The 13009-nt window shown below is 37.1% G+C and overlaps 1 protein-coding gene and 1 non-coding gene across 2 annotated transcripts; one reads left to right on the forward strand and one right to left on the reverse strand.

The window, feature by feature from the left end:
• Nucleotides 1-2019: 2019 nt before the first annotated feature.
• LOC111914226 (small nucleolar RNA R71) lies at nucleotides 2020-2126 on the reverse strand. The gene has a single exon (XR_002857728.1). It is a non-coding gene; the product is annotated as a small nucleolar RNA R71 (small nucleolar RNA).
• Nucleotides 2127-10894: 8768 nt separating this feature from the next.
• On the forward strand, nucleotides 10895-11362 carry LOC128126940 (uncharacterized). The gene has a single exon (XM_052765141.1). It carries the CDS (start codon nucleotides 10895-10897, stop codon nucleotides 11360-11362), a length of 468 nt encoding a protein of 155 aa, XP_052621101.1.
• Nucleotides 11363-13009: the final 1647 nt, after the last annotated feature.

The raw sequence follows: 13009 nt of genomic DNA on the forward strand, positions 1-13009 counted from the left end.
ATTGCTTGCTTCATATGATTTATGTGAAAACAATGTTATATGTATAGTATTAGTGAATATGAACCTAGGAATAATTAGAAAATATGTAAGTTAATGTGTAAGCTTGTGTGATGAAAACCATACAAGATGTTAATTGAATTAGTAATGTAATTAGCTACAACTACAAGTCTTACTTAACCCGAATCAAAATACTAGGAAATTCATTAGTTTAACCAATTGGCCACTGTTTAAATTAATTTTTTTCTAAGGATTAGTAATATTGAACATGAATCAAATCACAATAATCGGTAGCCAATGACAAAATAATACATTGCACTTGCCATAAAATCAACTATAGAAACAAGTGAGTCTAACCTGAACAAAAGTCTCTTTTATTGTTGAATTTAATTACCTCTTATTTGCATTAGTTGCTTCGTTATCTTAGGTTGAGTGTTAGTCATTTGCTTAAGTCTCTAGTCTTGCAAAACTAGAGAAATCCCTTCTTTTTATCGTTAGTTTTAATTAGATAGTTCTAGTAGTTAGTTAATTGTTACTGTTTCCTGTGTTCGATACCCTGCTTGCTTGAACTATATTGCTAAACGATAGGTACACTGCCTTTCGTGTGTTTAATTGTGTTTGAAGTAGTAGAATTAAAAACTAGTTCGTTTCACACACATCAAGTTTTTGACGCCGTTGTCGGGGAACGGTTTTAAATAGTTATCTTAATTGCTAGAGTTATCGATCCTTTGTATAAGACTTATCTTGCACAAAGTTACTATTTTAGTAAATTAGTTATCTAGTTTAAGCTCTAGTTTGTCTTAAAAAAAATTTAGTTTTTAGTTTTCTGTTTTAGCTGTGAACTAGAGTCCAGTCGAACTGACTCGACGAGTCCATCGCATTTTTTTCATATTCGTTTTTCTTTTTACACGTGTTTTTCTGTTTTCTTTCAGGTATATTATGACCCGAGGATAAAATACACATTTGGTCTCACCTTTTGAAGATCCAGAATCAACTTTGAGGAAGAACAAGGGTAAAACCGTTGAAGAGACTAACCCGCCAAAGAAGTCACCTTTCAAGGACCTTAAATCTGTTTTTGGAAAGAAGAAAGCAGGGCCAGTCCAAACATATATGGGGCCCAGGGCGAAAGAAAAAATGGTCCCTCAAATACAAATATAATAAAGATTCAAAAAATATCATTACTCTTCAATATAGACGTTTTCAATTTGAAATAAAAAGCAAACTAAATTGTTTATATTTTGAGCTAAATTGAGTTTCAACCAACTTTAAGCCCTAAAAATCCTTTAGGTAATATATATATATATATATATATATATATATATATATATATATATATATATATATATATATATATATATATATACATATATATATATATATATATATATATATATATATATATAACTACATAACCCATAAATTTTGGGCCCCTGGAGTCATGAGCCCTGGGCGGTCGCCCAGGATGCCCACCGTCTGGACCGGCCCTGGAAGAAAGGAAAGAAAGTGGGTGAGTCTAGCAGTTAAAGGAGCGAAGAAAGTAAGATAGAAAATTTTGAACACGATCCCAATCTAAAAGAAACCGGATATGAAATAGAAATTGAAACCGAAGAAGAAAGCGACCTAGAAGGCGAATCCGATAACACCATCGCTAACATCGCTGATATCATCATGGGCGAATACAAGAAGAGAATGCGTGATAATACCGGGTCGGGACTCGTGAAACCCGCGATTCCAGCAACTGCTACCTTCGAGCTAAAAGGCCACATACTCGGTCAACTCAAGGACATCCCATTCTACGGGAAAGATCACGAAGACGCATACAAGCATATCGACGAGGTCAATGACATTGCCGACTATTTCAACATTCATAATGTGCCTCGCGAGACCATTTTGCTTCGTATGCTACCGGTGACGTTTAAGGGAGCCACGAAAGATTGGCTAAAATCACTCCCTCCAGGGTCCATCACCACATGGGCTAAAATGCGTGAAGCATATCAATTTTTCCCTCCTTCAAAAATAGCAAAGTTGAAGAAAGCCATTGCCAATTTTGAGCAACAATCGTGCGAGTCACTCTATGAGGCGTGGGAGAGATACAAAGGCTTGTTGAGGAATTGCCCCCACAATGACTTAAACATTCCACAAGAAGTCTCCATTTTCTATGATGGAGTGAACGTGACAACCAGACAGCTCCTTGACTCCCAAGGACCACTCACAAAGAAAAACTTCGCAGTCATAAAGGAGCTAATTGAAGAATTCTCTAAGCACTCTAGAGAATATTATAATTCAAGGAATGACTTGACTCGTGAGGTGGTGAACTCTGTGTCTGATAATATGGCGGCAGTGATAGCTAAATTAGATAGTTTGGACCGAAGAATGACAAAGATGGATCAATCAATCCATGCAATCCAGGTGGGATGTGAGAATTGTAGCTAGCCTCACCTTACTAAAGATTGTGATCTAAACGAGCATAGGAACCAAAAAGTGCAAGTGTGTTACTCTAGTGGCGATAGATATGATGAAGATTGGCGAAAACCGAAAAAAGAGTGGCTACCATACGACGAGTACAAGAAGGAAAATGAGGAGAAATATAGGCTAAATGTTGGATTAGTGTCTAAGTCCTTAACTATTTTGGTATGTACTTGACCCGATTATGAGCATGGTCCTTTTGGGTTACCTTCACCATAGCAATATGTAGGATGATTTAAGGAGAGAAGGGTTTAAATATGATTTATTAATATATTATGAGAATAATATATTAAAGGAGAAATCATATTGTTTAATTAATATTAGTCAAGAATTAATTGATAATTAATTTTGTGGCTAAAAGAGATTAATTAAATTCAGGGGACTGGACTGCAATTATTGGATAATTGAGTTATTGGGCTAAGGAATGCTAAAGGATCAAGGGGTGAACGAAATTATGATGGAAGCCCATCATATTTTCATCCATGGCCTTATCCAGAAGGTTCCATGGGCTGCTTAGAGTTTAAGCTGTCCATTAGGGTTTTGACTGAAACCCTAGCAGCCCACACAAGTATATAAAGGACCCCTTAGGCCCCAAAAACGTGAACAACTGATTCTCTAGGGTTTCTAGTCGTTTTTGGGCAGCCTCTCTCTTCTCCTCTTCATCCAAGTTGTATATGGTGTTTGTGACTCCATTAGAGGTGCAGCACTTGAGGCACTAAGCTTTCTAAGGCCAATCCAAGCAAGGAATTGATTTTTATTGCTATATAACAATCAAAGGTAATTCTCTAAACCCTAATTCAGTTTATAATATGTTAGATCCAAGTTTATTAGTCTTGGATTCAAAGCATGTACAATAGAGAAACCTAGATCCAAGCATTAGGGTTTGTATGAGCACATAGGATTGTTCTTATGCATAAAACCCATCAGTGGTATCAGAGCCTTGATTGGTTTCAGTTGTATGTGATGCTTAACTGCTTTATTTGATGAAAATCGAGTTTTTGGCCCCTGCCCGACTCAACTCGGCGAGTCAGTATCTGGACTCGGCGAGTTGACTCCTACTCGGCGAGTCAGTTCGTCAGGCAGAGGGATTTTCGGGTTTTGGCTGCTGTTTTGACTTGGATTTGATGCTTAATTCGGTTTTTGAAGTTAAAATCCGATTTTTATCTTAAATTAATGATTATCCTTGCCAAAACAATAGATAATTTCAAATCTTTTAAATATTGGTTGTTTATGTGATAAATATGGATTATTTAAAGTTATTTGGTAATTATCTAATGACTAAAATAAGATTAGGTCAAATATAGATAATGAATAAATTAATTGTTTAACTTATATTATTTGTTATTTGATCCTTTATGATGTGAAAAAGTTTCAATTGCACCCTTTAGATTTTATAGTTTAAATGACTTAAAAGTTTTGTTTATGAAATTTAAATAAGTTAAACCCTAATGTTTTGAAATGTTTCAAAACTTGCCCTCAAGTTTTGGAATTTTAAATTTGATTAAAAGTTTAATTTTGAAATGTTAAATTCTAAAACCCTAGTAATTTGAAAAGTTCAAATCACACCCTTATGGTTTTATTAATTAATTAAAGTGTATAATTAAAAGTGATTTAATAATCCCATAAAGTTTTTGGTTTACATTTAATTAAATTAAAAGTATAATTTACTAAGTTAAACCACCTAGTATTTTAAAAGTATAAAATACACCCTATACTATATAACATTAAAAGTCTAATATTATATATGTATGAGTAATCAGTCAGTCTTACCGTTGGTAGGCCTCATTCACGAAGCTGGTCTATAAGGGGTGTTTAAGGAAATTGCCTATAAAATGGCGATTAAATGGGTATCCACTCTTACTCACCGCACTCTTGACTAGTGGAGGGTCGTTAGCCGAACGGGTAGGATAGGACAGAAACCTTTAATTATAAGTATAATGAAGTACAAAGTAACTAAATGATTTTTCAAATTCCCAAATCATAGTTACTTTAGGAAAAATGTGAAATTGTATGCTAATCCATAGAATGACACTTCGTACCCCTGTCAAACGTTAGTGGAGCGTGTGTGGTTAACCGGCACACTAATTTGGGGATGACATTAGTAGCGAAGGGTGACTCGATGTTTGTCGTAGATCAATGGAGCGTGTGTGGCTAACCGGCAAATTGATTGGGTGATTGTAGCATTGGGTGCACCACGTGATTCGTATGGTTATTCACACCTTGTTTGTGATCCTCGGCATCCCAGTCACAAATAGTAGGGCATAATCGAGATTAAACATGCCATTGAAAAGTTCAATGAATCTCAAAAGATCTAGGAGTTTCAATTCATTTAAAACTTAATCTTCCTTTTCGTTTTTCATGGTGGAAATTGGTAAATCGTCATTTACCTACCTTCAAATATTTTGCAACTAGATTACGGCATCCCTTTTCTAGGTTGTAGAATATTGTGTTGGATCCTAGCCTTAATAACTCATTTGGGTGTTTTATTAAGGACTTAATCAACTTAACTTGAATTTTCTCCCGTTTTGTAGATGTCTGAATCTTACAATGGTCTTCCCAAATCCCATGGAACAAGTTTTCCAAATGAAGATGACGTTCCGAGATACGATCAAGGAAATGAGAGTCATGCTTCACTTCCTCCACCTCCTCCAATTGTTCTCCCTGACCCACAAGTTCAAAGGCTTCAAAAGTTCAAGCTCACTCAAGCCCTTTGGGCAAGTAAACACGAAGATGGGAAACCTGTGTGTGCGCACATCTTAGAGATGAAAACACACATTGATAGGTTAAACATGTTGGGTGTCAAGATTTCAAGTGAGTTGGTTGTTGACTGGGTTCTTCAGTCACTTCCTGAATCATATAGTGAGTTCGTTAGAGAGTACTATATGATGGACCACGACGTGACCCTTATTGATCTCACCTATTTGCTTATAGCTGCTGAATCAGCAATGATTTGGCGTGCTAATCAAGCAAATTTGTCAGGTGAATCAAACTCCCAAACTTCAATGGACACTGGCAACATTGGAAGTCCAAAAAGAACTAAGTCTGTGATTGTCCGATGTGCTGTGCCAAAGGAGTCCATTTGCTTTTATTGCCAAGAGAAGGGGCATTGGAGACGAAGTTGTCCTAACTACCTGAGAGATCTAAGAGATGGGAGAGTCAAGACGTATGGCTCTACTTCAGGTAAAATCCATTATCTAACTCTTTTAAGTTCCTATTCTAGATTCTTAATACATGATGCGATAAGATTGCATTTTGATGTTTTGTAGGATCGAAGAAAAGAGAGGAAGCTTAAGGGAAGAAGTGAGCTGAATCTAATCGTGAAGAAATGGATTTCGATCGCATTACTTGAAGAATGGATTCTTGAGCTACTACTTGGAGTTAGAATAGATTGTTAAGAAATATGTAATAACATAGTTTTTCAATTGAATTGCATTGTAAGGACAAAATTTTTCCGCAATAAAATGAATTTTGATTTTATCTTATTTATTTATCCTTGCAATAGCATGTATGAAAAATTGATGTTTGAATGTTTCTATTATTAGCAATAATGGATTTGATTCTTAATTATGTTATTTGTGGACATATCAAAAGTTTACCAAATAGGGAGAGTTTCTCATCGCCCAAGTTTCAATTAGACAGAAACTTGGAATCATGCAATGTGTATTGTATGATGAATGAAAAACTTTCATATTTGGGAAACTTAGACTAATTCTTTGACAAAGTGTCAATTGAAGGACTAGGAGATCGAGTACACTAGGTCGTACATTGATCAAGTCTACCACAAGAGTGACAAAGATATTCGTCATGATTTACTAAAGTTTAGTAAATATGGTTATACTTATAAGATTGAGTATAATTCTGAGTTAACTGAAATAGTTCCAATCAATAGCAGAACGAATAAGAAGAATCAGGAAGGCAGAAAGATAAAAGTTTCTCCATTCTAAGAAGAAGGGAGAGTACCTTTTATTGTGTTTTATGATGAAGTCTTAATGATTAAGAACCATATCTCAATTGATCCTCTAAGTGAGTCTTAGTGCATTTGCATGTCTAAGAAGAGGAATCGAGAATTGTAGAAATGGTTAAATCAAAGAGCCAATCATACTTCGTTCCAATATCAAGTCTTAGAGTCATACTCCAAGATTGTGACATTGAGTGACAAGTCTTAAGTAGGTTTATAACACTCATCAAATGTGGAATTTGGAAAAGTTTTCTTATTCTTGCACATTAGAAATTGGTAAGTTGTGATGTCTTGGATAAGACAAAGACCAACTAGGACCAATTTGTGAAGTGTTTTGTCTTGATAAGAACTACACTAACTATTGAATATTCGATTTGTCAAGAAATGTTTCTTCACAAGAGAATTTTATATATCAAGGAGTCAGTGGGAGTCTTAATGGTCTTGAAGGGTTTCAAGAACAAATCAAGAATAAACCTTATAGATCATCACTAGCACACGACTTAAGGTTTACAACCTGTCGTGCTGACATTATTTTGTTACTTTGCCATTCCAATTGAGTTAATTGTGTATGTGAGCTCTATGAGTTCTCATTTGATTGCATACTAGAGCCTTAGTCGATGAAAAATACATTGATATGTAAGGACAAGTTACTAAACTACTTGGAAGACATGGTGGGCACTCGTGTTACCATAAGGCAAGAAATCAAGATTAAGAAAGTTCAGTCCATATGAGTTTGGATTTGTCGCAAACCTTGGTTTTGGCTAATTCACATGGATAGGAATTCATACACCATAAGATCTAAGTGTCATAAGATTCCCTCCTTCACGAAAATGACTGTGAGGAAATGCTTTCACTAAGAGAGATCTTAAGAAGATAGCAATTGTGAAAATTGTATTCTCAAATTCGATTATGGTTACGGCATCCCTTTCCATAGTTCGAATTGTGAGATTTGGCAGTTAGTTTGAACATTTGGAACTTAGTAACATAAGTTCTGAATTGTTTAAGCACACATATGAGCTATCTAAGGCAAAGGTGTATAAGTTTAAGAAGCTTAGATAAAGGCTTATCGAAGCATCTGGTATTAGAAATATGAATTTCAGAAATTCAATAGGCATTGTTTTCTGGAAGTTCATTTGTTTTCTGAATACATGTCAAAGCTAGTGGGAGCATAAGTGTTATGCTTATATAATAATAATCATCATGATAGTGGGAGCATAAGTGTTATGCTTGTATGATTATTATGGCGAGTATTGCAAGTTAGCAATATTAATTATAGAAAAACAAAGATTCAATTTGCAAAGTTGCATGGGTTGAAAAGTTGTTTTAATATAATTAAGGGAGAGAATATTATACTTCATTTCAAAATCTAAAGCTTAGATTGAGAAATTTTAACATTTTCAGTCAAAGGATACATTGTGTGTTCTTAAAATTCGATTATGATTACGGCATCCCTCTTCATAGTTCAAATTGTGAGAACATGACACATAAAATATTATGGCAAAAGATTGGTAAAGTATCATATCTTTATGAAAGACATTATGCATCGTGTCCCATACGCTTCGGGTATAGGATCGATTGCAAATGCTATAATATTTACCATTCTAAAATTTTTCAAATGTCTAGCACATTAAGAGGGAAAAAGGACTAGAATGGATTTTGACTAAAATTATTAAACAACTATCAAAGGACGATCCAAAGTTCGCTGATGATTGGTCGCTTGTGAGTAGTTGGAAGTATGGTATTGGATGGACCATATCGACATTATTATGAATAGATAAGATTCTATTAAGAATGAGCTGTCATATGGCAAATGTGGAAATGTTTCCATATTGGGAGTTGAATATTGAGATTATGTGTCTAGATTAGAAAACTTTATGCAAGAAGGATGTTCAAAAGAATGTACTTTGAATGTGAGACTTCACGTCTATGGAATTGTCTTGTAACAATATCTAAGAAAGTACTTTGTAATTTCATTAGCCAAGTCTTGGTGACTTTTGTGCTATGACTTTACGAAAGGATCGTTGCGTAAAATGTTAGAATCTAGCATATTCTAGTAGTGGAAGAACCTTGTGTTCTTACACTAATAATGAGGATTGAGGAATTGTGAAATGAGAATCATTGGAAAAGTTTTCAATTGTTCTATTTCACAAAGCATGGACCATAGGAAACAAAGTGTGCATGCTTAGAGCATGGGACAATTGTTGTTGTAATTCAAGTAATGAGTTGATTATACGAAACATTAAATGATAAATAATGAGTGATCAATATGGTGGATAAATAGAAGTGTTTTATTTACTCTCACAAGTTTGGGGCCATATAGGATTAAGTATTATTGTCATGTTTCAGTTTGCATGTTTTGACTTCCAGAATAACTAGGTTATTCAAACATCCACAGTCGGTCATACATTGGGAGTAGGTATGAATAAAGACTGTCATGAATCTGTCTGTAGATTGTCTGAAGTGTTTAGACATGGCACAAGTTTGCTGCAGAGTTCATGAGTGCTTTGATAAGATTAGAGTATTGGATTAAACCCACGCTCACTTGGATCACTTCATGGTTTTATCACGAGTGATTAGTGAGACGATAATATTGTATATTCTTGAAACCGAGACGTGTGAGTTGTTATTTGTTGGTCGGTTGCACATTGATAATAAGTAAACGCACCAGTAACTTGGTGTTATAAAACTTATTGTTGTGTGTGATTCGATCAGTAAATTCAAGCGAGCATTTGAGTCGAAGTTTATCCATTCCTTTTACTCAAAGTGGGATAAAAGCGATATATGTGGGCCTCTCGATGATTTAGTGATGACACCTAAGCGCTTGGCCAAGCCGGGACTAAGTTGATGTGTTCAATTGTAGTTTGTTATCAGTCGTCATAAATCGGAAGTTGGGAAACAGTATAGAGAGAATGATTGAAATTCATGTCTTTTGTCTATACGATATCTTGAGAATGGAGGAATATATAATCCCTTATCTAGAGGACACGCTATCTGATAAGATCAGAGTTGACAGCGGCTTTTGAAAGCTACGATTGCTGATCAGGTTCTGAAGTCATACGGAAAATAGTTAATAGACTTATCCAGGTGGGAGACTGTTGGATTAGTGTCTAAGTCCTTGACTATTTTGGTATGTACTTGACCCGATTATGAGCATGGTCCTTTTGGGTTGCCTTCACCATAGCAATATGTAGGATGATTTAAGGAGAGAAGGGTTTAAATATGATTTATTAATATATTATGAGAATAATATATTAAAGGAGAAATCATATTGTTTAATTAATATTAGTCAAGAATTAATTGATAATTAATTTTGTGGCTAAAAGAGATTAATTAAATTCAGGGGACTGGACTGCAATTATTGGATAATTGAGTTATTGGGCTAAGGAATGCTAAAGGATCAAGGGGTGAACGAAATTATGATGGAAGCCCATCATATTTTCATCCATGGCCTTATCCAGAAGGTTACATGGGCTGCTTAGAGTTTAAGCTGTCCATTAGGGTTTTGACTGAAACCCTAGCAGCCCACACAAGTATATAAAGGACCCCTTAGGCCCCAAAAACGTGAACAACTGATTCTCTAGGGTTTCTAGTCGTTTTTGGGCAGCCTCTCTCTTCTCCTCTTCATCCAAGTTGTATATGGTGTTTGTGACTCCATTAGAGGTGCAGCACTTGAGGCACTAAGCTTTCTAAGGCCAATCCAAGCAAGGAATTGATTGTTATTGCTATATAACAATCAAAGGTAATTCTCTAAACCCTAATTCAGTTTATAATATGTTAGATCCAAGTTTATTAGTCTTGGATTCAAAGCATGTACAATAGAGAAACCTAGATCCAAGCATTAGGGTTTGTATGAGCACATAGGATTGTTCTTATGCATAAAACCCATCACTAAAGACAAGAGGTTTCTATCAAAAGGAGGAGCCGGTGCAAGAAAAGAAATTAGACTTTGAAGATATGCTCACAAGATTTGCAGTTGCATTTGAGAAAAGACACAACGAAACCGATGCTGCAATAAGAAAACAACAAGTCATGATGAAAGGGCAACAAGATTTGATGAGGAATCAACAAGCTTCTATTCTTAACATTGAAAAACAGTTGGGCCAACTTGCACTACAAATCAATCAAAGAGCATCGGGTGAACTTCCAAGCAATACCGAGAAAAATCCAAGAGGCGCTCAAATTAACATCGTGACGACTAGAAGTGGAAAGATAATTACCCCTATGATACCCATTATGAATGAAGATACAAAAGAGATGCAGGAGGAACAGAAAGAGGACCCAAAATCGCAAACAGTCAACTCGACTCGACGAGTTGTGGAGAAGGACTCAACGAGTCCACAGTCTGAACAGAAAATAGACCCCCCTTTGAAGCCTTATCAACCTCCATTGCCATTTCCATGACGGGCTAGACAAGAGAAGCAGAATGAAGATTCTAAAAAGTTCCTGGAACACATCAAAGCCCTCCAAATCAACATGCCTTTCATAGAAGCGGTTACACAAATGCCTAAGTGCGCGAAATTCTTAAAAGAGCTACTTACAAATCGAAAGAAGTTGGAAGAGGTGTCCAAGGTAGTACTTAATGAAAATTGTTCAGCTGAAATGTTGAACAAGTTGCCAAAGAGTACGGGTGACCCCGGGATGTTGACTTTATCATGCCAATTCGGTAACCTAGCCACTAGTTATGCATTGGCGGATTCGGGGGCGAGTGTTAATCTCATGCCATACACTTTCTTTAAAAAGTTGAACCTTTCGGAGCCGAAACCGATTCGTCTAGCAATTCATTTAGCTAACAAGATGGTGACATTTTCAAGGGGAATATGCAAGGACTTATTGGTCAAAGTTGATAAATTTGTATTCCTCACAGATTTTATAGTGCTAGACATGGAAGAGGACCACCAAGTGTCGATCATCTTTGGAAGACCTTTCCTAAACACCGTGTAACACTCTAAAAATTCCAACCAATTTAAACTTTTCAAAAACAACCCAATTTCATTAAGTTATTACAAAAGGTTTTCAATACAATTATTATCAGAGTATTCCCAGAACCATATCGTAAAACATAAACATGAGGAGCGGTACAATCACGCCTTTGCCTTGCCACGGTCTCCTGAAGTACCTGAAATATTTAAACCACAACTGTAAGCCCGAAAGCTTAGTGAGATACCCCTAAAATACCAACCACATACCATACACATAACATGTCATATCATAACAGAACACAGAACAGCCATGCACTTCGGGTCTACTGTGTGACTGGTCCGCCACATCGGGCCTTCAGTCCACCTGGTCCATCCTCCGAGTCTAGCCATATACATCAAGTCTGCAGTGTGGTTGGTCCGCCCGCACCGGGCCTTCAACCCACCTGGTCCACTCTATGAGTCTACAGTATGACTGGTCCGCCCGCACCGGGCCTTCAGTCGGCCTGGTCCACTCTCTCCAAGCCTCGGCACGTCTGGTCCGCCCTCGTGGGGCCTACAGCCTATCTGGACCGCTCGCTAGGCCTTCGGGATAACCGGTCCACCCTAGGTATGTTGGCCTACAGCACAAAGCAGGACCCGCCTCAACCCAACCCCAGTCCAACAACCATGTGCATATAAACATACAATCATATAACAATTCACATCCAATTAAACCGATCTAGTAGATCACATAACATAACATCATCCTAACCAGGATACCGACCTAACCGGTCACTAGCATAGAATCATCCTATATACCAGGATACCAACCTTAACCAGGTCCCTAACATATACCATCCTAACTACCAGGATGCAAACATAGCAAAGCAATAACATAACGATACCCGGATTACAATCCGATAAAGGGTTGGCCTTGGTGCCGTAGACCCTGTCGATATAGTGAGGATAACTCACGTGCAACTGCCGACTGAAAAGATAAGACCAAGCTGCTCCGACCACTGACACCATCTCCACCACTAGCCAACACCAAAACACTGAACTCAAAATAAATGCCAACAATTACCAAAATGCCCCTGGAAGTCAACTGGTCAACTCCTGGTCAAATTCAAAGTCCTCAGTCAAAGTCAACCTTCCTAACTGACTCTACTCGCCGAGTCAACCCGCTGACTCGTCGAGTCCCTATACTCAGAACTCCCAATCCACGAATCAACTCGCCGAGTCGCCCCAAGACTCGCCGAGTCCACGACAACATTCAACACACTCGCCAAGTTGTTCTTCCAACTCGTCGAGTTCCTGCCCATCTTCGTCCAACTCGCCGAGTTCACCCATGTGACTCGCCGAGTACCTCTAGCTCTTAATCCATACAGTGGCTTCCCAAGCCATGCAGGGGCTCCAAACCATAGATCCACTCCCTTACAACCCATCCATCACGTAAAGTGGCAACCTTTACGTGAATCCAAAGAGATCTAAGCATAAAACACTCTTGGGCTAAGGTTTGGGACAAAATAAATTCACCTACATCTCTTGAACATAGACTTTATGGATCCTTGGGTCATTACAAGCCTAGATCTGAGGTAGCAACCTCAGATCTCACACCAAACTCGAGATGGACCTCATTCATGCCCCAAAAAACCCCACAAATGATAAATCTAGATGCACAAAAGCTCAA

This window comes from Lactuca sativa, chromosome 6, assembly GCF_002870075.4.
Source record: "Lactuca sativa cultivar Salinas chromosome 6, Lsat_Salinas_v11, whole genome shotgun sequence".
In the NCBI taxonomy this organism is placed as follows: domain Eukaryota; kingdom Viridiplantae; phylum Streptophyta; class Magnoliopsida; order Asterales; family Asteraceae; genus Lactuca; species Lactuca sativa.

Excerpts from the sequence above, each read along its gene's own strand:
- LOC128126940 (XM_052765141.1), top strand. The coding sequence starts at position 10,895 with ATGCCTTTCATAGAAGCGGTTACACAAATGCCTAAGTGCGCGAAATTC.